The 26,173-nt window shown below is 48.0% G+C and overlaps 1 protein-coding gene across 3 annotated transcripts in view; it reads left to right on the forward strand.

The window, feature by feature from the left end:
- Positions 1-26,173, forward strand: part of ALPK3 (alpha kinase 3) — a 37,252-nt gene that overhangs the window by 5,740 nt on the left and 5,339 nt on the right. For 2 of the 3 annotated variants that reach the window (XM_019640053.1, XM_019640054.1), the window contains 9 exons: positions 3,344-3,465; positions 9,809-9,926; positions 10,513-11,734; positions 18,939-20,910; positions 21,522-21,669; positions 22,015-22,142; positions 22,261-22,296; positions 25,091-25,371; positions 25,928-26,016. In XM_019640053.1, the coding sequence (XP_019495598.1) occupies positions 3,344-3,465; positions 9,809-9,926; positions 10,513-11,734; positions 18,939-20,910; positions 21,522-21,669; positions 22,015-22,142; positions 22,261-22,296; positions 25,091-25,371; positions 25,928-26,016 (4,116 nt within the window). The remainder of the gene's footprint in view (positions 1-3,343; positions 3,466-9,808; positions 9,927-10,512; positions 11,735-18,938; positions 20,911-21,521; positions 21,670-22,014; positions 22,143-22,260; positions 22,297-25,090; positions 25,372-25,927; positions 26,017-26,173) is intronic. The other variant, XM_019640055.1, reaches the window with a different exon arrangement.

A 26,173-nucleotide genomic window follows, 5' to 3' on the forward strand; every position in this document is an offset into this window, starting at 1 on the left:
CTTTTTCTCTTGGGTCTGGGCACTGAGGGGCCTCTGGGTGACTGCTTGTGCACTAAATGGGCTGCATGGGGTGAGGGGAGGACTGGAGGGTGGGTGGCAGAGGGTGTGAGAGGTACTCACGTGAGCATGGGTCTCACAGGGGCCAGAGTTGATGCTTGCATGGACCATTTGAAAGGGGTGCAGGGACCCAGAAAGAGGCAAGGGTTCCGGGATGCCTACACTGTATCTCTGTGCCCCTCTGTGCCCCTGGGAGAGGCACTGTGTAACCAGAACACGGAGCCACCAGTCACGTGACCTACTACTTCTCCATGCTAGGTTTTTACGGTTTTTGTAACCACATATCTAGGTTTGACACCTTATTTCCTATTCTTCTAACCATGGCTACTGCCTTAATTTTTTTTCTTCATCCCTTCAGTTCTCCTTCTACCACCTCCTTCTCTGAGTTTCCCTTTCTTTTGGCTCCTGTCCACCCCTGCAGACTGTGAAGCTGTGAGATCAGGGGACACTGTGTTAAGGTCCTGATGCATTAGTTTGTTCTCTGACTCTGCTGTAGAGCCAGGGCAGGGCCTGAGCAGGCCACAGATGGGGTTTCCCTGTTGGATGACTGTCCTCTTGTCTCCCGGGCTAGGGATCAGCTCCCTACCCCTGGCTGAACTATTATGATCAAAGTTGAGAGCGTTTCATGGCTATTCCTACTACTTGGTCCTCATCCCTGGCTCTGGTAGATTTGGGGCGAGTTGGCTACAGTTTCTTTACGCAGAGAAGGATTTCTGAGTAGCTAACTGGTCTCTGAATAGCTAATCATGTCTACAGACATGATTAGCACCTACCATGTACGCTTGCTTTGATGGGGAGAACACTGAGGAACCTTGTGCTGCGTGGAAGAGAGGGTATCACAACTAGTTCAAAGTGGAGTTCGGTCAGTGCTGAAAGAGAGATGATCATGGAAGTTTATTTAAGGCGAGATAAATAACCAAACCTAAGGGCAGGGTTAGGTTTTTTGAACATCATGAAAACCAGTGATCTTGGTGTTCTCTAGAGAACACATGATTAGGCTGTGATATCCTTATGAAATCACAGCGTTGGAAGGACTTGGAGGTGTCAGGGTGGGACCAGACCATTTCCAGATGTGTGGACTTCCTGGCTTTCCAGGGGACTGGAAGCAGCACACTGAGTCCATCCCACATCTGAATGGTTTGGAGGATGGGGACAGAAAGCATGTGACATTCAGTGGAACATGACAGTATATGCAGGGACTCCCCCATCCCTTCCAGGCATGCCATTCAGCAGTTAAACTATGATTTTCCAAAGTAAACATTTAAAAAAAATATAGCTTAGACCTAGTGTGGAAAGTTTGAGAAGCCAAGCGTTCTTTCCCATTCAAAAAAAGTAATGAAATAAAATAGCTACTTGTTGTTGAATATCTAACATGAGCCCTTGTCTCTGCAAATTTTCTTAAAGCTTGATTTCTCTATATTTTCACTTATCCAGTGGCTGAAATTATTTTCTTAGGCTTGCCCAAGCAGCTTCGTCTCTAAGAGCCTAAGCTGAATATTAGATCCAAGCTTGTGTTTATGAGTAAGGTAAGGTTCAAACTAAGCAGGGAGGACATAATTAGGGATGTTTTGAATTACTTGCAAAATCATAGAATTCCAATTGCTTTTGGCATGGAAGTTTCCTCTAGAAACTGTTAGTTGGGATTTAGTATTCCCTAAAGGTAGAAATTGCTGTTAGGATGAGACCAGCAAGAAATGTTTTCAGATAGTATAATCCTGAGTGTCAGGGAGTTGATAGTCTGGTCCTGAAGGACCCTCCTGTTTCTGAGTGGATGGAAGGACAGGAAAAGACGCTTATTAGATGAGTTGTGAGAGTGTTGCAGGGATTGTGAAGGACATCTAACTGCCCACCCCACTCGAATGTTCAGGTGTGTCAGAGGTTGGGACCCCCTTTCTGGGTAGTCCTGCCAACTCCCGGAAGGCCCAGGCACTTGCAAGTCCTGTGGGAAGCCATGGCTCACCCTAATCAGTCCAGAAGTCTTACTTGATTCCGACACTTCCTGGGATGCAGCTTTTTCCCTCAAACTCAAGTCCAGAATGATGTCCACAGAAATGAAAACTGGAATGGGGAACTGTAGGATTGCAGCTTCTCTTTTCCTGTCCCCACGGACTCACCCTGCCCGCTCCTGGTGGAAAGGTCATGGGCAGACACACATTGCTTGCGGGTAATCACCCCTCATCTGAGGCATGGAGAAAGGCAGCTTTGAATGATTTGTCTTTCCCATCACAGTGCCTCCTGCTTCTCTTCTCTACCCTCACAGTCCTCCCTGCTGCTCACAACAGGGTGTGTGGATTCAGAGGGGAGGCTGGCGGGGCACAGCTTGTGCACCACACAACCTGGCTATGTGGTTACGCTTCACGCCTGGGACGCATTGTGTCTCTGCTGGCCCATGAAAAGGTTTGGCATGGTGGTTTGCTTCCTGTGCCCAGGAAGGAGAGGACTGTAAATGCTGAGCATTGTTGGTGAGTCTGTGCTGGACTCAGTGAGCCCACAAATGCCCCTGAATTCTGTCCTAGGGAACTAAAAGTCCTGTTTGTAGTTTGGCAGTCCTGCTGGTTGGGCCTGGAGCTGCCAGCCATGTGTCCACCTGAGCATGTGGTCTCCAGGGATGGAGACCCTGGCCATGGCTGGCCCCCTACTGCAGGCCCATAGCCCTGTTTAGGGTCAGATTTCATTTGAGTCTCTTTTTTCAGATACCCCGAGGAATTTGGGTCTAGACCCCCAGCATTGGCAGGCTTATTCTTTGTCTGCTGTGAGTCTATGCTGACAAATGTAGGGGTTTTTTCCTAGCCCAAGCTTTAGGAGAGGCCCCTGAGCTCCTGGACCTATGCACCCTTGAGGGTTGCCCAGCTTTCCCCTCTTTGGCATGAATGGAGGCTCTGCTGTGCTGGGGCCTCCCTCCCTGAGGCTGGGCCTATACGTGTGTGTTTCTCCATGCACGAGCTCCCTGGATGTGAAAGGTGGAGGGTGAACCAAGGCCCCTAATAAGGATGGATAGGGACACCAGGGCTGGTGGCCTGGCATGCTCAGGAACCTGGCCTGTGCTCAGAAGCCAATCCTGACTGTAGTAATGAGCCTGGGTCAGGATTCCACTTCAGCCCCTTGGTACCATCCCTGCCCCCACCTGGCCAAGAGGCCTAGGCTTCTTGAAAAAAGACTTGCCCAGGTGCTGAAGCCATGACTACGGGATGACGACTGGACATGGTAAGATCTAAGCCGCCTTGCACATGCCAGACTGTGGCATGTTGGGGAGAAGCCCGCTCTGACTAGCTCTTTGCTTTTCCAGGAGCACCTTCTGCTCCATCATTGCTCAGCTAACAGAGGAGACCCAGCCGCTGTTCGAGACCACACTCAAGTCCCGGGCTGTGTCCGAGGATAGCGACGTCAAGTTCACCTGCGTTGTCACAGGTAACAAGGCCATTTCTATGATCCATCCGCAGGACAGGGTCCAAGGGGGCTGTAGGGATGGGCTTGGAGGGGGATTGACTGTGTACACAAAACTGCAGGTTGACAGTATGCTTTCTTAGCTTTATCTCACAGTTAACGTCCCTGTGTGGGCTGGGGTGCCTTTCTCCCCCCACTCTGGAGCCACATATACACCCTGCTCTTCTTCAAAACCTGTCTTCAGTAAAGGTTCCTCACCTTCAGGCACATGTACAAAATTGATGAATCTTAGTTCCAAAGAAAGAGGCTCTCCAATTGAAGAGGTTTGTGAGGCCATCTCCCCAAATACCCGTGTTTTACAGTTAAGTCATTTGAGGCTGTTGAGTCTCAAGCCTGAGAGAGTGATATGCAGTGATTCTGACTGCAGACCCTGGAGACAGATTGCCTGGCTTGGAATGCTGGGTCGTCGCCTTTCCAGTTATGTGAAACTGAGTTGGTTACATAACCTCAGTGCCTCATCTGTAATGCAGGGATGATAGTAGGCACTTCACAGGGTTATTGTGAGACTGAGTGCATTGATACGTGCAAATCATTTGGAATCATGCCTGGCACATAGTAAGTACCATGTAAGTGTTAGAAAATACCACCATTATTATTTGAACTTCACTGTGCTCCATGGCAGATTTGAAGCAGCACAGAATAGGAAGTGGAGTGATGCTTCTTAGAAGGGGAATGGAGGTGGGGAGAGTCCTTGGAATTTGGCCCTGGACATTGCCCATTCCTCAGACCTCCCAGAAGCCTCCCACTGCACCAGCCTGATCTGCTTCAGGCCCTGCAGGACTCACCGATGGGTGCCTACTCCCCTCAAGCTGTGCAGTCACCAGTTCAAGGGTCCCAGGTGAAGGTTTCCTCCAAGAGCCTTTATCTTTAGTAATTCGAGGGCATTGGTGGTTTCCAGCTATGACATGCCCTGATTCTGGGGGACTTGTCTGCCCCAGCCAGCTAAAGGGCTTCTTTGGGATTGTGCTCCCCAAGGCATTTCTCACCCTTACCTAGCACCCTCTGAGCCCCAGGCTGAGAGCGCTGCCTGCTCCAGGGGACAGAGATGTGCCCTACCTTTATACAGCATTACACATTTTGCAACATTCATCTATTTCCATTGTCATTGAATTCTTACAAAACCTTGTGAAGTAAGTGCTATTATTAGTTGAATTTTACAGAGAAGGAAACTAGAATAGGTCGCGTGACTCCCACAAAGCTGGTGAGGACGAGGTGGGACTTTTGCTCTGTAGGCTCTCATGCTTCTGCTTCTGCCTACATCTTCTACCTTACCGTATGGCACAAATGCTGTTCTAGAAAAACGTGGCTCTTGCACACTCAATGCTTTTGCCTATGCTATTTTCCCTACATAGGAAGTCCTTAATCCTTCTTTGTAAAGAAAATTAATTTAAAATTAATTTTTTATCAACATAGTACATGCACATAATTTCAGACTTTGAATTATACTAAAAGGCATGTATCAAAATATAGCAGTTCACCCCTCCCACCAATTTGTCTCCCCAGAAGCAACTGTTTTGAGCTTTTAGCTGTTTCTTCTGGTGTGTATACATTTCATAATGCTGAGTAATATGTGAATACTGCTGCTAACTTGTGAGTCTTCAAGTCTAGATGCTGTCTAGTCTTCCATTTATGATGTATGAGGAATTAGCTCTCTTTACCATCATTTTCTCTGCTTCCCCTCACTTGTCTTCTCAATATAGTTCTATCATAATTTTTGCTTAAATCATTATTTGCTGTTACCTTATTAGGCTTATGCAGTATTATTTGTAACCAAACATTGTAGTATACTATGATTGTATTATTTCTTCTGTTTCTCCTAAAGTTAGTACTTTCCTTAATTTTTCATTTAATTTTTGGTATCTATTGCTAATTTTTCTTATACTAATAGCCTCTTTTTTTTAGCTTAGATTTTTTTTTATTAGTTTCAGGTGTACAAAACAATGTAACAGACATTTACACCCTTCACAAAGTGATAACCCCCTCACCCCAATCTACTACCCTTCTGACATCGTATATAGCTGTTACAATTCCGTTGACTCTATTCCCTATGCTGTACTCCATATCCCATGACTATATAGATCTTAAATTATAGTTGACATTCAATATTATTCAGCTTCAGCTTCAGGTGTACAGTGCAGTGGTCAGGCATCTACACCGTCTATGAATTGGTCCCCTTAATAAGACAAGTGCCCACCTGACACCCTACAAAATCTGTGCAACATTATTGATTATATTCCCCAAATTGTCTTTCATCTCCCCATGGCAACATTGTGACTACCAATTTGTGCTTTCTAATTCCCTCACCTTCTCCCTCATCCCTACCCCACTCCCAACTAGCAACCATCAGTTTCTAATAGCCTCTTAATACCATTTCCTGTAACGTCAATGCCATCAGTACTCTGTCAGTTACTTCCTTGGTGACATTCCTCTTGCATATCTCTATTCTTGTTCTGCCTGAACTAGTGGACTCTTAGGCCTGATCCACAGCTGTTCTCCTGGGTCTTCCCTTTGCCTTTCTCCTTCCTGAATTCATGTCTTCCCTTTTCTTGGTTTACTCTCTGGCTTTATTGAATAACATCTTCCAGTAGTTTTGTCAGGTCCTACAGGTGGTACAACAGCAGGAGGCATTGCGATGACCAGCTCTCAACCTGTCTCTCCTCTGAGTTATTCTGCTCCAATAACATTTAGTTGTTCTCTTTGTCTGGCACACAGTTGACACCCTAGGACCTCCCTTCACCGTCATCCTGTCGATTCTGTTTCCCTCTCCTGTGACAGATTTCCTGTGTTTTGTGTTCCACATTTCTCTCTTGATTTACGTTTTTGTTTTGGTAGCTTCTTAGTAAGAGTACATGGGAAGTAAATGTCAGACAACTTGTGTCATAAAATGTCTTTGTTTTCTACTTTACTCTTGATAAAGAGTTTTGTTGGGAATAGAATTCTAAGTTGAAAATAATTTTCCTTCAGAATTTCAAAGAGACTACTCTGTTGCCTTCTTGCTTCTAATGTTGCTGTTTGGAGCAGGAAGACAGCTTGATTCTTCTTTGCATGAGACCCTTGTTTTTTTCCCCTCTCTGGAAGCTTGTAAGAATGTTCTGCTCTTTCATAATGATGTATCTTGATATGGGTCTCTTCTCATCCTGGGGCATGCTTGGACGCTGTCAGTCTGGAAACTGAATGCCTTTAGTTCTGGGAAATTTGAGATTATTTTGATGTTGATTTCTTCCTCCTGTTCTCTCTGTCGTCTGGAACTCCTGTCATGTGGACATCTGCTCCCAAGGACTCACTTTCTTACTTTCTCACCCTTTCTTCCCCTTTCATCCATTTGTCTTTTTGCTCTACTTTCTGGAAGATTTCTTCCGTGTTATCTTTTAACTCTTCATTGAACTTTTAATTTCTAAGAGCTCTTTTAAATCCTTTTCTATGGCATTCTGTTCTTTTCATGAAGTTAATATCTTCTCTTAGTTCCCTGAGACTAGTAATGATAGTTTTCTAAAAGCTTCCTTCTCCTTGCATAGCTTGTGTTTCTTCCAGTTGGCTTTATTCTATTTGTTTTGGTCTATAATCTTATATTTATAGGCTTTCCTCTAGGAAAGCTGTGAGGAATGCCCTTGGGGGCTCAGAGGAGAGAGTGGCTTTGAGGTTCTTCCCTTTCAGGTGGGCAGATGTGGGGATAGGTGGCCATGACTGTGCCTTCTGCCTCCTGTCTCCTGCAGGGACCCCTCTGGCTAGAATGCTCCTGTTTTCCTTGAGGCTGCCCATCCCTGTCCAACATGGTGGCCCCCTTCCCCCACTCTCCTCAACACTATTCTAGATTTTGTGTGTGCATGTGTGTGTGTGTGTGTGTGTGTGTGTGTGTGTGTGTGTGTGTGTGCACGTGCATATGTTGGGGCAGAAGGAGGACTGAGCACCAGCCGCAGGCCAGCTGGACAGAGGGACTGAGCCTTTAGAATAAAGTTTCTGAAGAAACTTCTTTTGGAGAAATAAGTCTTAACATCATGACTGTTGGGGGCAGAAACTTATATGTCGGTCCCAGAATCCCCAGTGGAAAGAGCATTAGAAAAAAGAAAAGGAAACCAGGGGCTTCTCATGTGCCACCTGTGTGACTCGAGGTAAGTTGCTTAATTTCTCTGAGACTCATCTTCCCTTTGTGTAAAATAGAGACTAAAACACCTGGCCTGTCTGTTTTGTAGAAGAGAGGGATTTGAAGTTTGCCTCTTCTACTTATGAGCTGAATGACTTTGAGCAGGAGCCTTAATTTCATGGGCCTTGATTTCCTATTCCTTAAATTGGGGATTAATGACAGTACATTCCTCATAGGATTTTTGTGAGGGTTAGATGAGATAATCTGTGGAAAATGTTCAGCTCAGTATCTGGCCCATAGCAAGTCTTCAATAAATGTTAGCAGTTGTTTTCACAGGACTGTCATAAGGGCCAAATGAAATTCTATATTTGAAAGCTCTTTGAAAACTAGATTTATATTCATCATGATTATCCTCTTGAATCTGAGCTTCTCCAAACTGGGAATGGTTGGGACTAGGCTGCAAGTCTCTGGGCTCGGTTCCAGACCCAGGCCTGCTGGCTGTGAAGCAGAGGTTACGGAGTGTGATGGGGAAGAGGGCGGGCCACAGGCTCCAGTACGGCCATGGGCCTGCCACGCCAGGGCCAATGTGTGCATGTGCACGCCTGCTGGTGGGCACACACGGGCAAGTGTGTGTGTACAGCAGCGAGGGAAGGACCCGTATGCTTTTGTGTGTTTTGAATACAGTTCATATTGTCTAGGGGACAAGGCAATGTTTTCTCCCCAAATAAAGTTGTTTCCAAAACCCATTGTTGCCAGGGAGGCCTAAGCTGTCAGGCTGGCCCCCACTTTGTGAAGGTGCACCAGCGGGTGGCATGGGGGCTGAGGCCTAATAGGTTCAACGTCCTCCTCCTTGTCCCACCCCTGCCCCTCTCACCCCAGCCTGACTGGACTCAGATGCCCCAGGGGCTGAGGCCCTACTGAGCAGGTCATGGGGCAGGAAGGCTCTGAGCCGGGCCCTTGCAGGGATGAGATCATCCTACAGGATGGTGAGGACACCTGTGCTGGCCCTGGCCACATGCACAATGATGTAACCACGGGCTTTAGCTCACAGTGGAAACATGGGCTTCGCTTTACAGTCAGGGCTGCCCAGAGTTTGTTCCTGGCTGGCCCAGCGGCAGCCTTGCCTCCCTTGCTCCCGCTCCTGTACACAGTTCCCCAGGGTGCCCTTTGCTTTCCATCCCCACACTCTACTGTTGTGTTCCTTTCCCATCCACCTCTGGTTTGTTTGTTCACTCATTCCCTTCCTCATTCACTCACTTATCCAGCAGATTTTATTCAGGAGCTGCTATGTGCCAGGCACTGTTAGTTGGTGGGGATATAGCAGTAAAGAAGATATTCCTATGCACATGGGACATGCATCAAGGACATACTACAGTATTTTGATTAGCGCTGTAGAGGGGAAGTACAGGCACTGAACCCACGTTTTCTGAAATTTTGCTCACCCTTCAAGATCAATTCAAAGCCACAGTGCATTGCTTCATTCATTCATCTATAAATATCTAATGAGTGTTGATTCTATACCAGGATCTATTGTAGGAACTAGGGACTCACCAGTGAATAATCATTGGAAGCTCTCCCTGTGGGTAGGGCTGGAAGTTCCCAGAGAGGAGGGGCTAGAAAGATACTTCAGTCAGTCTCACAGTAGTGAATGGATGGGTGGGTAGATGGATACGGATGGATGATGGATGGATGGATGATGGATGATGGATGGATGGATGGATGGATGGATGGATGGATGGATGGATATTTTAGCTATGTCATCAAATAATCCTGACAGCTCAGGAACCTAGAATGAAAGAAGGAGGGCTCTTGGCAGTGGTCTTGGTGTTGGAGTGTTGGGAGAAGACCTCTGAGAATAGAGCTGTTACGATAGTTGAGGATGTAGAACAGGTCACTGAAGAAAGGAAGCTTATTACTACTCAGCAAGGCTTTCTAGAAACCTTTTGCTTCCTTTCTTACCAGGAAGCTAGGAATCCCCTCCTCCATATTTGCCTTCTAGCTGCTAAAGAGGCATAGTTTTCATTTGTGACAAGGCCTAGCTTCTAAAATAACCTGAGCCATATGATAGCCCCATTCTTCCAGCAAGCCTGGGGCAGTGTGTGTGTGTGTGTGTGTCAGTCAGTCCAGTCTCTTCAGGTGATTTGGGGAAGCCATGGCATCCCGTTCTCTCCTCCCACTATTTTGGAACTTGTCTTTGTGCAACCCAATCTCCTGCTTCCTTCTTAGGATACCCAGAGCCAGAGGTGACCTGGTACAAGGATGACATGGAGCTGGACCGCTACTGTGGCTTGCCAAAATACGAGATCACTCATCAGGGCAACCGCCACACGCTGCAGCTCTACAAGTAAGGGACAGAGGCCTTCTCTGTTCTCTCTGCCTTTCTGAGGGTCTTGTGGCCCAAACCTGCCCTCAGAAATGGAGGCAGCTGGATGAAGATGCCAGGCAGGATCTAGGGTGGGGTTCTGCTGTTGAGCTGAACCACCTGGTGAGCCGTGTCTGCCTGCCAGTGTTTGGGGTCTCCTAAGGCCAGGGTGGGAGTATTTCTGACAGCCAGAGAGCTGAGTACAACCACAGGAGATCCTGACCCGTGGAAACATTTTCCATGAGATCAGCTGCCAAAATAAGCTCCTGTGTCATCCTTCACAAGGGGCTGTGTGGGTCACCTGCTTCTGAAGGGAGCTCTCCTGGGCCCCAAGGCTAAGCCCACTGGAACAGCATGACCTTGATCAGTTCCCACCCTCTTGCTGTCCTCAGTTTCCTCAGTTGTAATGGAGAGTGTTGGATGTGGTGATGTCTGAAGTAGGCGTGGCACTCAGGGCAGGACTTGGGGGTGGGCAGCTTGCTCAACTCAGAGAGGCTCCGGTTGTGGGGAGTGGGGGCCTCTCACCTCCTAGGAGGCAGTAGCTGGCATTTAATACTCCTGCCTGCAGGTGTCGAGAAGAAGATGCCGCCATCTACCAGGCCTCCGCCCGGAACACCAAAGGCATTGTGTCCTGCTCGGGGGTCCTGGAGGTGGGCACCATGACCGAGTACAAGATCCACCAGCGCTGGTTTGCCAAGCTGAAGCAGAAGGCCGCCGCAAAGATGCGTGAGATTGAGCAGAGCTGGAAACCGGGGAAGGAGGTGGCGGGAGAGGCTGACACCCTGCGCAAGCTCAGCCCTGACCGCTTCCAGCGAAAGCGGCGGCTGAGCGGGGCTGAGGTGCCAGTACCCTCGGCCCCCACCAGGGAAGCTGAGGACAGCACCCCGGTGGCTTGGCAGGAGAGGGGGACTGAGCCTGGTCAGCACGCAGGTTCGGGCCTGATGAACAGTTTTGCCCCTGGAGAGGTGACCACCAACGGGGATGCTGCCCCCGAGAATGGGGAGGACGCAGAGCGTGGTCTGCTGACATACATCTGTGAGGCCATGGAGCTGGGGTCTCAGAGAACCCCCAAAAAGGAGTCTGGGGCCAAGAAGAAAAAGAAAGATGAGGAACTTAAGCCAGGGCTGCGGAAGCCAGAGTCAGAGAAGACAGCTCGAGGCCACCGTTCTGAAAACTGTGTTCCCAGTTCGGACAAGCCTGACTCCTGTGGGACACTGGAGCCCATGGACATGGAGGTTCAGACCCGGCCCAGAGGCAGAGCTGCCCAGGGGCCTGGGTCTTCCGGAGTAGACAGCACCAGGAAGCCAGCCTCTGCTGTGGGCTCTCCAGACCAGGCCCAGAATGCCCCAGCCCCAGGCTCTGTCCCAGGCCCAGACCAGGAAGTGTATTTCTCCCTGAAGGACATGTATCTGGAGAGCACCCGGGCAGCCAGGCCTCAGGGGGAGGAAGTGTCCCATACCTCAAGTGGCAGGGCACCTGGAGAGATGCCCTCAGGGAAGGTGCCCAGAGAGGTCAGAGGTGAGAGGGGGCCTGCTACCCCTGGCCAGCCCATGCCGTCTGCCCCCCAGTCCACTAGGCCTTTCAACAGGAAGCGATTTGCCCCCCCGAAGCCCAAAGAGGAGCCCACTACCACCAGCACGCCCGATTCTTCCCTGAGTCAAGCTCCAGAATCCGGAGCCCAGAGCTTGGGGAAGGCCCCACCTCAGGTCTCTGCCCAAGTGCCCACACCTCCTGCTCGGCGGAGGCACAGCACCCTGCAGGGACAAGCAGGCCGCAGGACTCCAGGAGAGGTAAGCGTGGGTCCTTGGTGTCTGGAGGCCACTCTGGGAAGCTGACCTCATGGAAACTCTTGCTGCAATAGCCCTGCAGCCAGTGAGCAGTGGGCTATTTATAGAAGGGGTGGGGTGGGGTGGGGATGGAGTGCCAGCCAGGAGCAAGGGACCACAAGCCTGGCACTCACCCAACCAATCTCCAGATGCCAGGCATGTGGGCAACACAGCCTGACTGTGACCCTCTCCTCTGACAGTGTGGGAGTTCACAGCCAAGGGGACCGTGCCCCAGAGGGAGGTGGAGAAAGATGATGTTCCCTGGAGAGGAAAGAGCCAGTGGAGGGTTTTCTGCGGGGTTTCCTGAGGCAATGGGTAGGAGTACGCCGCAGTGTGCAGCGGGGCTCCGCCTGGATGTTCATTAGAAGGTTTTCAAAATACCAGTGCCCAGGAAATTCTGGTTTAATGTGGGTTTTTATCCAAGATTTGGAGCCAGGTGTACCTACGTGCAAACCAGACCATCCTTACCATCGTGTGACCTTGGGCAAGTCGTAAAAGCAGAATACTCAAACCCGCTTCATAGGACTGCTGCCAGAATCAGAGTGCTTAGCACATGGCCTGGTGCATGTTAGAACTAAGTAAATGGCAGTAGATATAAGATATCACTATAGTGGGAGACAAGTAGGCTGTTTACCTGGGAACAGGAGTGTCATCATTTCCTGGGCATCAGGTAGCCAACAGAGAAAAGATGATTTGCGTGGACAGAGAGGTTGGAAGTCTTCATTCTTTAAAGAAGGAGCAGATGAGTGAGAGCATTAGGAGTTTGAGGGTGTGAGAGAGGGAGGTAGGAAGGGGATTGAGAGGATGGACAGAAGGGAAACAGTTTGTCCCGTTTGGTCACTGTTTCATGTTTTGGGGCAGAGAGCAGGCAGCATTTTATAGGAGTTTAGTGAGACATAATGTCTTATAGTGGGGAGGAAAGAAAATAGTCTATGAGTGACAGAAGGAAAAAGCGTTTAAGGAGTGGGTGTGGAGTGGATATGATAGATGGGGTATCCTTATACTGAGAAATTATTGGTGGTTTTATCTGAAAATCAAACTGGGTGTCCTGTATTTTTGCTAAACATGGCAACCCCAAGTGGAGATAGCATTTTGGTGAGAACTAAGACAAGACTGTTTCTTGGGATGGAGGGAGCAGGAGCCTGGGTCCCAGGAAACCGGAGGAGCAGCTGAAAGCAGTGCTTCACAGGTGGGGCAGAGGACAGAGGGCTTCTGGATCTGTGCCGGGAAACAGGAGGGACAAGTTGCTGCACCCAGGGAGAGGGATGCTTCACAAACAGGGAGGGGCTGTCTTTCCCACGGAGAGAACTTTCATGGAGAAAGGATGGAGAGACCAGTTTCAAGGGTGAACAGGGGAAATGGTTTCATTTCAGTGGGTGCTGAGGTTAGTCTGTGGGGGCAGTTGTTCAGAGGGCTTTGGAGTGGGGCAGACCTCAAACCAGTTTCTGGGATCTGTCCATGACCTTCATGCTCCCAGGCTTGTTCTCAGGAGATTTCAGGAGCTGGTGTGGTGAGTTCTGGTGGCCCAGAAGGGGCTGCTCTGTGTGCTTGACAGCCACAGGCTGGGTAGCAGGGCCTTACTGTAGGGATGGCCCTCGTGGGCCCCTAGGGAGCTCATTTGGGAAGTGAGCAGGCTGGCGGCCAAGTCAGGGAATGAATCTGGGTCTCCGCCCACAGGGTGGGGAGCACCACAGCCAGGATGCTGGTAGGGCCCTCCCTGCCTGTCAGTGGTGGCAGGAGAGGGCTGGACCCTGTAGGTGCAGGAGATGCTGACTGCAGTGGTTCCGCTGGTCCTGTATAAAGCGTTTGTGGCTTTTACTTTATTTTTTTGTATTTTAAAAAGTTGTGAAATATATCGAACATGTGAAAAATGCATCTAACATCTATGTATATTTTGAAGCTGTTGCTTTTTAATGGCTGAATTTGATTGGTTTTTCATATTCTTGTACTACTAAATCTTTTTTTAAAAAACCTTATTTTTCTGATATGAAAGAAACACATGGTTATAGTAGAAAATACGTGAGGAAGCCCTAAAAATTCAAAGGAGAAAGTAAAAATTCATCTATAATTCTACCATACAGAGACATCTTGGTGTATCTACCAATCTTTTGGTGTATGCAGTTTTTACTAGTTTTTAAATTTAATTTGCGCTGTTATTTGGATTCAGTTTTATGTCCTGCTTTCTTTATTTCTCATTATTTCATGAGTATTTTCTCATGGTTTCTAAAAATTATCCAAAAAACTTCTTTTTTAATGATTGTATACAGTACCACAGTATGCATGTTTTAACCATTTCTTCCATAGTGTTTATACTTTCCTTCCCTATTCTAAGGTTAGTTAAATATTAATCTGCATTTTAAATAATTTTTTTTTAAATATTTTATTGGAGAATTGAGGGAGGGAAACAGCGTTGGGGAATCGGGGAAGGGGAACAGACAAGTTGCTGTCCTTTTGTTCTTCAGTCTAGTTGTGGAGGACGTCGCTTCACTGGCCCATGTTGGTATTATCATTGCGCTCTTCCCGGCTGAGGCAGATCGGTTGCCTGCCACTGGACGGCTGTGGCTCATGCCAGCCTAGCTCCAGGTCGAGCTGTTGTTCACCATCTTAGCTGTAGAGGGCGCAGCGTCACTGGCCCTCATGTGGGATCCCAGCCGGGGCCCTGCTGCTCAGAGCTGGCATCCCAAGACAACTCTTCACCAACACGCCACTCGGCCAGCTCTTAAAATAATTTTTATTGTTTGAATTACTTCATTTGACTTTTAAACTAATATGGAATAGATTTGGGTGTGTAGTAGGTATTTAATAAGTAGGTATTTCCCCCGATTATTTGTGAAATAGTCAATCCTTACCTATTAGCTTGTGATCCTTTCTTTATATACTAATTTTTATACATACTAAAGCCTAAAGAAGAAGGAAGGAAATAATAAAGAACTGAAAACAGAAAAACTATGGAAAAAATAAATTAAACCAAAACCTGGTTATTTGAAAAAATCAGTAATATTGATAAACCTCTAGCAAGACTCACAAAGAAAAAGAAAAAAAATGAGAGAAAACCCAAATTACCACTATTAAGAATGAAAGAGGGGCTTGGTTGTGGTGATCATTTCACAGTACATATAGGTATATCAAAACATTACGTTGTACACTTTAAATATATACTGTTTTATTTGTCAATTATACCTCAATAAAGCTAAAAAAAGGAATGAAAGGGTATATCACTAGAGACCCTGCACACATTAAAAAGATAATCAAGGAATAGTATAAAAAATTATGCACATAAATTTAGCAAATTAGATGAAATAGACCAGTTCTTTAAAAACCAGAAACTACCAAAACTCATGCAGAAATGAAACAAGATAATTTAAATAATCTTATAACTGTTAAATTGAATTTGTAATTTAAAATCTTCAAAAACCAAACAAACAAACAAAAAACAAAACAAAAATAACCTTTAGGGCCAGATGATTTCACTGGGGAATTCTGCCAAACATTTAAAGATGATGAAACCCCAGTATCAGCCCTGGGGCTGGGTTTCTAGGTCCTTGATACTGCCCTGCTCCATCCTTGTTAAGCCCCTGGTTTTGTCCCCTCCCCACCAAAGCAAGCACTCCAGCGGGTTACAAGCCACAGTACTTGTCATTGGGCGGTTCATTCCCGTGAACCTCCTCTGTGCTTGGGCCTGTGCAGGATGCAAAGAGGGAGCAGACTGGGTCCTCCATGTCTGAGAATTTGTGGGGACGACAGAAAGACAGGATGGCAAATGAAACCTACTAATATTCTTTGTAATAAAGAAGCTCACAGAGAAGCAACTCAGTTCATTTCAGCTCACACAATTTTTATTCTAAAGATTTACTTGATATTTATCCTGATATCGCTCCACAGTTCCAGATGTAGACACACACACACACACACACACACACACACACACACACACACAGTGTTAAGTGTTAGGTCAGTGGCTGTAGAAATAAAGTATTCTGTCATATAGCTATTGGCACTAACTCTAACAGGAGGTCAGTGCTGTTGGGTGGAGGGACCCATGAGGTGAACCTGGGGAGAGAGACCTGGGACCCTTGCCGAAGGATGGGCCTTATTGATCACACAAGGATTGATTGATTGATTGATTGATACTTTAAATTGAATTTCATTGAATATACATCCCTGTATGTGGTATAAAATTTGAAAAGTATAAAAGGCATATGGACAATATTAAATCTTCCTCCTTCTCTACCCCCACCTCCCAGTTCTTATTCCTGAAGTTAGTTGCTGTAACTGCTATCTTGTGCATCCTTCCAGTGCTATTTTCTGTGCATTTGCAAATATGTGTGTGTCTGTGTGTTGTCCACACAAAGGTGGCATATGAAACTTTCCACACTGTACCTTGCTTTTTAATTTGTATACTTTATTTTTTTGAAATGTGAATCATCGGATCAGTCCTGTTTTGATGGAATTTAGGTAATTTCTAGTCTTTTGCTATTATAAACTATGCTGCAGTGAATATCCTTATATGTAAGTCCATTTGCCCATGAAAGTATACCTGTAGGATAAATTCCTAGGAATGGAATTGTTGGTCAAAGAGTAGACGTATTTTTAGTTTTACTATTTTTAGGTGATGCCCGACTGCTGTGCACAGAGGCTGTGTGGATGCCTGTTTCCCTATCCCCTGGCCTGCAGAGAGGATTCTGAAACTTTTGGCTCTTTTAGGCAAGGGCTCTTAGCCTTTATCCTGTACATGGTGATAAGCCACTGGGAGGTTTTCAAGCAGGGGAGTGTCACAATCATATTTTTTGGGACAACACTGGGGCCACAGCGAGGGTACAAGTCTAGCAGAGGCAACGACTAGAGTCATGGGTGCCAATTAGGAGGAGGCTTTGCAGTAATCCAGGCAAGATGGGACTATCTGCAGCTTGGATTATTAGGTAGTTGGTGCCAGAGACAGAGGAAGGGAACAGACATTGAGATATTGGGGCAGTGGGTTCAGAGGACTCAGGGACTGACTAGGCTGGAGGTGAGGGGAGTAAAGAGTTTTGGCCAAAAGTTCTCTTTTCATGAGCCTCTGTGCAAAGTCAGAATTTTCTTTGTAAATTTATATACCTCATGTCCATATTAATATTTCTAAAAATATCAGGAGTTAATATATTACTAATAGCTGTTAGTTGGCTCCACAGCATTTCTAATATCTTACTGGTTCTCACAGAAATTAGAGGAATGTTGTTACAAATTCTTTGGTCATTTGGACTTACATTTGATGGCCTCTGATATTCATCAAACTCTTCTATTTTTCTCATATTCATACCATTCATTCAAAATTCCACATTTGTTAAATTCCTACTTAATTTAAATATAACTTTAAATTCCCTACTTAATTTAAATATAGTTTAATTATAATTATAGAAAGTCTTTCATTATATGGTCTGTTTTGGTATTGTGTGTAGTTCTTCTGATATTTAGAAGTATTTGTGTATAGTAATTTATAATTTAAATTTTATATAATACATTCATTATGTTATCTGTTCAGTCAATGTTCTTTTAATTTTTTATGATGAGCAATGATAGTTGCCACTTTTCCCCCACCTTTTTTCCTTTTCATTTTCTATATCTCCTGTTAGCCCAAAGTTTTATTTCTAAGTGATTATGTTTGTATAGTTAAATACCCTGTATTTCTGTTACCCGGTTTTTCAGTTTTGGGTAATGTCTTTGGCTCCTGGCTTGTATAGGCAATACAATCACAGAATTTACTCCTGTCATCACCTTCTGCTCCCTCCCCCTTTTGTGCTGGTTGTGTCAGTTCTGCATTGTCAGAGCATAAAACATTGACATTCTGATCTACCACTCTAAACTGGTATGGTTTTAGTTTTGGTTCTACAGTTAAATATTTATTTAATTCTCACGGTTAGTTCTTTGGTTGTGGTTTCCCTAATCATCTTTTGGCTGACTGAAGTTTGTTCTCTAGACGTTTCCTTAAGCAGAGCTCCTTATATGTTCAACATAATTTTCTTAGCTTAGCAGTTTTCAGGAGGTTTCTTGAGGAGTGCATTTTTTATGTGTTTTTTGAGATTTAGTGCCAGTGGGCTGTTCCACTTTTCTTTCCCTATTTCCTTGCACATCTCTCTTCCAGATTTCCACCCAGCCCTTCAGGATCCTACAGCTCTTGTTGTAGGCGGAGTTTTGAGGTTTATCATCCTAGGATGAGTCCTTTATCTACAATAACTGTTTTGCTAGTATATTCTGAGACCTGTTGAACAGTTTCACTATTCACCTGCTGAGCTATTTCACTATTTATTTACCCCATACAGTTTCTGCCCCAGCTCAGCACCCCTCAGTGTTGCATCTATTTGCTTCTGACAGCCCTGACCCTTTTTTTTTTTTTGAGACTGTAGGTTTTATTTGCTTCCAGTTTCACTAACAGTGGAATTTGCTTTTTTTTTTCTTGTTTACTTTGTTGGTTTTGATTGTATCCAGGAGGAAAAGAGGCAAATTACTGTCTTATACCACTATGTTTAGACAGGAAATCCTTTACTTGTATTTCAATGGGTGGCATTGCAGTATAACAGCAAAGACTATGGGATTTAGAGCTAGACACAGCTGGCTTCTAAACTAAACTCCGCCACTTACTATCTGATAATGGATAAATCAGACCATCAGTGTTCTTAGCTCTAAAATGGAGATAATTCTCATAACTATTTCAAATTGCTGTGAAGAGTGAGGTTTTCCATATATATATATATATATATATATATATATATATAAAACGTCGTTCACCCATATTTCTATCCAGGGCAATTGGTGCCACACAGAGGGACAGATGGATTGCTCGTAAGCCCTGGGGAGAGGAGACTCTCCTCCAAGTAGCTGGGTGTGGGGTGGGGTAACACACGAGCAGGGCCTTCCAGGAAAGGCAGGATTTCTTCAGGGAGAGGTGAGAAGGGCTGGAGCTGGGCCTGGATGCTGGGTGTTACCTGATCTAGATTCTGGAATTAGGGATGGGGTGGGCGGGCTTGGCATGTTGTCACATGTCCTTTACCTCCCCACCCCCTGTGAGCCCCAGAAACCAGGTGTCAGGATTCACGGGGCAGTTCTGGCCAAGGTCAGGAGGCTGGGATGCCAGGCTGGAGAGAGACCCTGAGGCACATGAATTAAGTTCTTGCTTTTGTCCATGTGTTCTCAGGTCCCGGAGTCCCAGGCGACCATGGCTCCTACCATACTGGCCAGCAGCAGCACTGATGCAGCCTCTGCTGCTGGCAGCACCCCCAAAAGTCAGGGTGTCATTGAGCCCATGGATACAGAAATCCAGGAGAGTAGGAGAACATGTGCTGATGGGCAACCTGGAGGCAAGAAGAATACAGAGGCAGATGGGAAGATGCAGGTGAACGTGACACAAGAAAGTGAGAGGCCAGTTTCAGACAGGAGTTCCCAGGAGGATGTAGCAGCACAGGGAAGGGTGGGGACACAGGTGAAGAGGACACAGGCAGGTGAGAGGACACAGGAAGACAAGGGGAGCGTACGCACAGCCATTAAAGGTCAGTCAGAGAAGGAGTCGGTGACCAGCCTCAGCCCAAAGCCCGGAGCCCCTGAATGCCCACCTTCAGAGGGTCTCAAGTCTCCTCGGATTAGTGAATGTTTTGAAAAGGCCCCGGAAAGGCCCTCTGTCCCAGAAAAATCTGGTTTCATGCTCAGATCTGAGGAAGCAGCAGTAACAGCCTCTGAGAACCTAGAACAAACTGTGCTGGGTCCCCTGGGAGGGGGCCCCACGCTCCCAGCACAGCTGCCTCCTGAGGGTAGCTTGGAGCAGACGGGAGGAGAGAAAAACCAGGGGCCAGAGTGGTCAGGCCTGGTCAAGGACAAGCTGGAGGATGACCTGTTCCAGGGCCCCAAGGAGGAACAGAGGAGGGAAGTGCTGCCTGTGGATCTAGGCTCCTGTGCTCCGGCTGGCCTGAGCCCGGAGGGGCCCACTGTGCCCTCTCTTCCTGGGACTGGCCTGACTGATAGCTCACAGCACATGAATGCAGCCGCCTTCCTGTCCTCTGGCGACCAGGCCTTGTTTAATTCTGCAACCCCACTGCACTTGGGGCTGGGAACCCCCACCCAGGGTCATCCACCAGAAACCATGGCAGCTAGGAATGAGGGGGCCTGCACCAAGATGCCAGATGTGGAAGGGAGGCCCCCACGCCCCCAGAGCTGTGACCCTGGCCTCATAGATTCGCTGAAGAACTACTTGCTTCTGCTCCTGAAGCTATCCAGCACTGAGATGAGTGGAGCGGGCATGGAGGCCCAGCGGGGAGCTGCCCCCGGAGGCCCAGCGCCCTCGGGAATGCTGGCCTCCACCGTGGAAGTGGCTGGTTTGAGTCCGCGGACGTCTCGGCGCATCCTGGAGCGCGTGGAGAACAACCATCTGGTGCAGAGCGCACAGAACCTGCTGCTCAGCCCCTGTACCTCCCGCCGCCTCACCGGCCTCCTGGACCGCGAGGTGCAGGCCAGCCGTCAGGCTCTGGCTGCTACCCGGTGCCCTGGCCCCAGCCCCCTCACTGTCCCAGCCATCGTGGTAGGCGAGGAGGAGGGCCCTGGGCTGGTCTCAGAAGGGCCTGGTGAGGGTGAGGGAGAGGGCCCCCTTGAGGAGCCAGGCCTCCTGGGCACCTCCCAGGAGAGCATTGTGGAGGGTCAGCTGAGGGAGGCGGGTGGGCAGACAGCCTCTGGTCAGGGCCCTCTGTCAGCAGAGAGCAGAGCCCAGGAACCCTTCCAGGAGGAGGAAATCCTAGGGGAGGCGCCCACATGTCTCCCTGCAGCTACCCCTGAGGAGCTGGCTCTGGGGGCCCGGAGGAAGAGGTTTCTCCCTAAGGTCAGAGCAGCAGGAGATGGGGAGGTAGCCAATCCTGAAGAAAGGGAGAGTCCCACGCTTTCCCCCAGAGGGCCCAGGAAGGGCCTTTCGCCTGGGTCCCCCGGGACTCCAGGGCAGGAGAAACGCTCCCCTACCCAGGGCCGAAAGGCAGGCCTGCTGGAGGTGCCACAGGCAGCGGAGAAGCCAGCAGCAGAAGACCTGGGTTCCAGTCCCAAGGCCAGTGGGCAGAATCCAGAACTGGGCTTGGATGAAGGCAAGCAGGAAACTCCAGCCAAACCGAAGAAAGCCCAAGACCTGCTAAAAGGTGAGCAACGATGTGGTGGGGCTGGCTTCATAGAGAGGGGGGCCCAGCAAAGGACACACCTACAGCTACCGGGTGGCATGTGAGAGCACCTTCTAAAGGTATTCTAGCCTCACGGTCCCCCCTTGGGAATCAGGAAGGCCTGCTGCTTGTCCTCACTCTGTTACTCGGCATGGTAACATTGTGAGGATTAAATCCCATAGAGTGAATCAAGGACTCAGCACAAGGCCTGGCTTCAGCAACATCTTAGCTTGGTCACCTTCCCTGGAACCCCCTCTTTGCAGACTTGTCCGATGAAAATGGCAGCTCCTATCTAGGCTGCTGCCTGTGTCCTCAGCCCGGAGGCGCTTCCTGGCCTGGGGAGGCAATCCGGTAGTGGGTTCTTTCTGTCTAGGATGGGTGCTTTTGGGGGTCAGGGCAGAAGCCTCAGAGATATAGGTGGGGTGCCACTGGGGGCCGTGAAGGAGTGGGTTTGTGTGGACTTGAACCCTATTTTTTCTCAGCCTGTTCCACTAGGGACACCCAGGGCTAGGGCCAGAGAGGGCACACGATGGCGGGGGGAGGGGGGGGCGGAAGGAGGGACTCAGTCCTCTTACCTGGGCCCCTGCTCCCAGCCCCACAGGTGATCCGCAAGATTCGGGCGGAGCAGTTTCCTGATGCCTCAGGCAGCCTGAAGCTCTGGTGCCAGTTTTTCAACATTCTCAGTGACTCAGTCCTGACATGGGCCAAGGATCAGCGCCCAGTGGGCGAGGTGGGCAGGAGGTAAGCCAGCTGGAGGCCCCCCCCCATCTGGCTCCCTAATTTTAGCAGTCATCATGCTGGGCATTGTCCTATCTCTGTGGGTCTGTCACCTCATTTAATCCTCATAGTAATCTAGCATTCCCATAGTAGAGAATAGGAAATTGAGGCTCAGAGGTCACAGCTAGCGAGTGTCAATACTGCAGATCGGACCTGTGATCCAGGACCAGCTCTTGACCACAGTCCCTTGCCACCTGCCCCAGAGCTCCTAGCAGCCTCTGAGCAGGGTCTGAGGAGCCTCAGGACTGCAGTCCGGCCCTGGCTGTGCTGTGGTGTGGCCCTCACAGGAAGGGTCTCCACTCTTCGCAGTGCAGGGGACGAGGGGCCGGCGGCCTTGGCCATCGTGCAGGCGTCCCCCGTGGACTGCGGCGTGTACCGATGCACCATCCACAATGAGCATGGCTCAGCCTCCACTGACTTCTGCCTCAGCCCCGAAGGTGAGGGTGCCCCCGGGTCTCTGGCTCCTGGGAGGGCAACAGTCGTCTGTGGAGAGATGGTACGCTCTCCAGGCAGACCAGCCTGAGGGCAGCTGCTCTCTCTTTTGTCTCCACACAGTGCTGTCAGGATTCATCTCCAGAGAAGAGGGTGAAGGTACGGAGCTCCCCAGGGGAGGAGTGGGTGGCCTTCGTCCCTGCCCTGCCATCTTCCAGGAGACCTTCAAGGACTTGGAATCTGTTCCAAATGCCGTGTTTACCTCCACAAACAGCTGTGCTTTGCCTTCTAGTTCAGGGGGTGCTTGGGGAGGAGGCTGGAGGGGGGCTGTTTCAGACGATGGTGGGAAGAGAGGTAGCTAAGGGAAGGGGAGTTCATTCAGCCTTGTGCCCTTTGCCCATGTCAGAGCCCTTGACCAAGGGCAAGATGTGCCACCGTGGTTCACTAGAACCCTGCCAGCTTCCTTCCCAGAGTTCCTCACCGTGGTCTGGTGTTAGATGCACACAGGGAGCCTGCTAAAAATGCAGTTTCTTGGGCCCTACTGCAGATCTTCTTAATCACTGTCTCTGGGGAAGGACCTAGGAACATTGAATTTCCACTAGGCTCCCTGGCGACAGTGATATACCTCAACGTTTGATAAGCATTTTAAAGGCTCCAACATTAGAGGGAGAGTCTGTGTTTTCCTGCAAGAGACAGGCTAAGGATAAGGACTGTGCAGTTGGCTGGTGATGGAAAGATTCCTAGAGCTTTATTTGCCAACTAATGCATTCATGCATTCATTCATTCATTCATTCATTCATTCATCCATTCATCCATCCATCCATCCATCCATTCACTCATTCATTCAAACAGTGCCTTTTGTTCAGTTATCAAATTAAATTTAATCAATATCAAATCTAACATCACACCTAAAAACTCAGTACAGGCATACCTCGTTTTTATTGTGCTTCAGAGATGTTGCAGGTGGAAGGCAAGACCCTCCACCTGCAAAAAGATTATGACTCACTTTATTGCAGTAACCTGGAACCAAACCCATAGTATCTCTGAGGTGTCCTTATAATAATTCTTTAATATCATCAAATATCCAAATCCAATTTTCCCAGTTGTCTCCTAAGTGTTAGTTTATTTGAATTAGGCACCACTTGTTGCTTTGGACTGACATATCTCTTAAGTCTCTCTGATATGTGCTGTATTTCCCCATGTATAAGATGCTCCCATGTATAAGACGCACCTTAATTTTGGGGCCCGAAATTTGAAAAAAAATGCATTATATAAAGTTATTGAATTCAAGTTTTATTCATTATTAAAGTCATTCAATTCCTCTTCACTGTCAAAACTCCCAACCATTAGCTTATCCTCATCTGTGTCTCATGACGAATTGCTGTCTTTATATTATTGCCTCGTCTTCAGTTCCATCTATGGCATTTGAAATCTACAGCCACTGTGTAAGACGCACCCAGTTTTTAGACCCCAAATTTTTCGAAAAAAGGTGCGTCTTATACATGGGGAAATACGGTACATTCTTCCTCCCTCACTTGTTTTCCCTCCTTGCCATTTATTTGCTGAAGTCAGTGGAGGTGTAGAATTCCTTACATTCTAGATTTTGTTGATTATATCACCACTTTACATGTTCCTCTATCCATGTGCTTCCTCTAAACTGTTAATCAGATTGAGAGGCTTGGTCAGATTCAGGTATAATTCTTTTTGGCAAGAACACTTCACACATGTGTAGTTCATTTCCTTTTGCATCCTATCTGGAAGCACATAACGTCTGATTGTTTTACTTTTAGTAATGTTGAGATTGATCACTGGGTTCATTCAAATGTTTTCTGCCTGATCCCTTTTAAAAGTTAAAAAAGAAAAAAGGTATCTGATAAACCTTTATTGTTATCTAGGGGTTTTAGCAGTCACCCATTAGTGCCTAAATCCATTATTTCATTAGGGTTTGCCACATGGAATATTTTAATTCTATCATTTCTTCTTCATTCATTCATTGAAATTTTTCTGTAAAGGAGAAATGGTTATTTGGTTATCCTAGGTTGATGCCCTAGCAACCTTCCAAGTTCATCAGTGAAGTGTTTTGGGTTTCTTTTGCACAGAGAGGGGAGTTTTTAAATTACAGTTATATGGGCTGGCCGAGTGGCGCAATGGTTGAGAGCTGGCTTGGAACGCCAGAGGGCCCCGGTTCGGATCCCACATGTGAGGGCCAGTGATACTGCCCTCTACCAAAAAAAAATTACAGTTATGAATATAGAATTTTTGGTATATTTGATATGTTCAAAACATTGCAGTAATTATTCATTTTTGTTGGTAAGATTGTCTGATTTTGGCCAATGGAAGCCCCTTCCAAAGGTTGGCTCTTGTGTCTTTTTGACAAGCCTCCCATCATTTGTAATAGCTTTTTTCCTTTGTGGTCTGACAAGATGTTTCAGGTCCATCCAGCACACTTCTTGTCCTAGCCCTGGAATCAACTGTTTCTCCAGGGACCTCTGGTTCCTTTGGGTGGAAAATGGTGGTGATCACCATCTGAGCACCAGGGGTGCTCACTGCTACCGGATTGTTTCTGCCAACTTTTTGTTTAAGTCAAACATGCTGGTTGAGATGTTTTTTCATTTGATCAAAACACCTAATTCTAAAACAAAGTAATTGTGGTATTCTGTATTGATTGCAACTTCCCCATAAACCCCTGCCCTCCATAGACACCGCTTGCGTCCTTACTGTATGATGGGCACACTCAAGCGCTGTTACATGACAGGGTATATCAGATAGTTTCTGCCCTCAGGAGCTCGCAGTCTGGCAGGGCACCCACAGTGTACCCCAAAGAGCAGCAATGGGCAGAGTGAGCACACCAGGGTGGTGGGTGGGAGGCGTTCCAGTCTTTTCCTGCCCTACAGGCCCTGCATCAGTGAGGCAGGAGCTTTTAGTTTTCCGTGTTTTTCCTATTCCCCTTCAGTTGGAGAGGAGATTGAAATGACCCCCATGGTGTTTGCTAAGGGCCTGGCTGATTCTGGCTGCTGGGGGGACAAGCTTTTTGGGCGCCTGGTGAGCGAGGAACTACGAGGGGGTGGATGTGGGTATGGCCTTCGGAAGGCCTCCCAGGCCAAGGTCATCTATGGGCTGGAGCCCATCTTCGAGTCGGGCCGCACGTGTGTCATCAAGGTGTTCAGCCTGCTGGTGTTTGGGCCCAGCAGTGAGACTTCTCTCGTGGGCAGAAACTACGACGTCACCATTCAGGTACTGTGTTGCCTCCCCATGTCCCTCCTTCCACTCTTTCACCTCCTCCCCTTCCCCAGCCTGGGCAGAAGCCCTCTCAGCCTCAACTTTGGGAGGCTCCTGGGATGGTCCTTGAGGAGAGCCTGGGAGAGACGTAGTCCAGGCTACGTCTTCGGGGCCTTAGTTTTCAAACTACGTTTTTGCAGCAGAAATCTTTCCAACTGCCCTCAAGCATCTTACACAGAAGCGTTATATGTGAGATGAGAGGGGAGTGACTGTGGTGGGGTGGTCTGTGCTCTGCTTGCTGTCTGCAGCATGGCCACTGGGGCACTGCCACATATCACCGGGGCTCCAGGAAGTGCTGTTAGGAAACTCCTTTGAAAACAAATGCAAAGCCTCTTGTTTACAAATGAGAAAAACTAGGAGCAGAGTAGGGAGCAGGAAAGGTGTGACCCCCAGCTCCCCAAGGCTGGAATTCTCTCTGCAGTCCTCCAGCAGCTGGCCCTCCCGCTTCAAGCTGGGCATGAGGGAGCAGGGGAGCTTCCTTGCTGATCAGCTTGGGTTCTGTCATCCACAGGGGTGCAAGATCCAGAACATGAGTCGGGAGTACTGCAAAATTTTTGCGGCAGAAGCCCGAGCTGTGTCTGGCTTTGGGGAGGTGCCTGAGTAAGTGCCCAGGGAGCGGGGCGTGCAGTGCGCAGACCTGCTGACTTGAGCTTCTACAAAGAGCAGTGATATCACAGCCTCTTGGGCATCCTGAGTTGTGGCCCTGTGCAAATGGGCCCAGAGCTAACCCCATGCTCAGCTTGGTGGTCCCACAAAG

Source organism: Hipposideros armiger, unplaced genomic scaffold (genome assembly GCF_001890085.2).
Source record: "Hipposideros armiger isolate ML-2016 unplaced genomic scaffold, ASM189008v1 scaffold_48, whole genome shotgun sequence".
In the NCBI taxonomy this organism is placed as follows: Eukaryota; Metazoa; Chordata; class Mammalia; order Chiroptera; family Hipposideridae; genus Hipposideros; species Hipposideros armiger.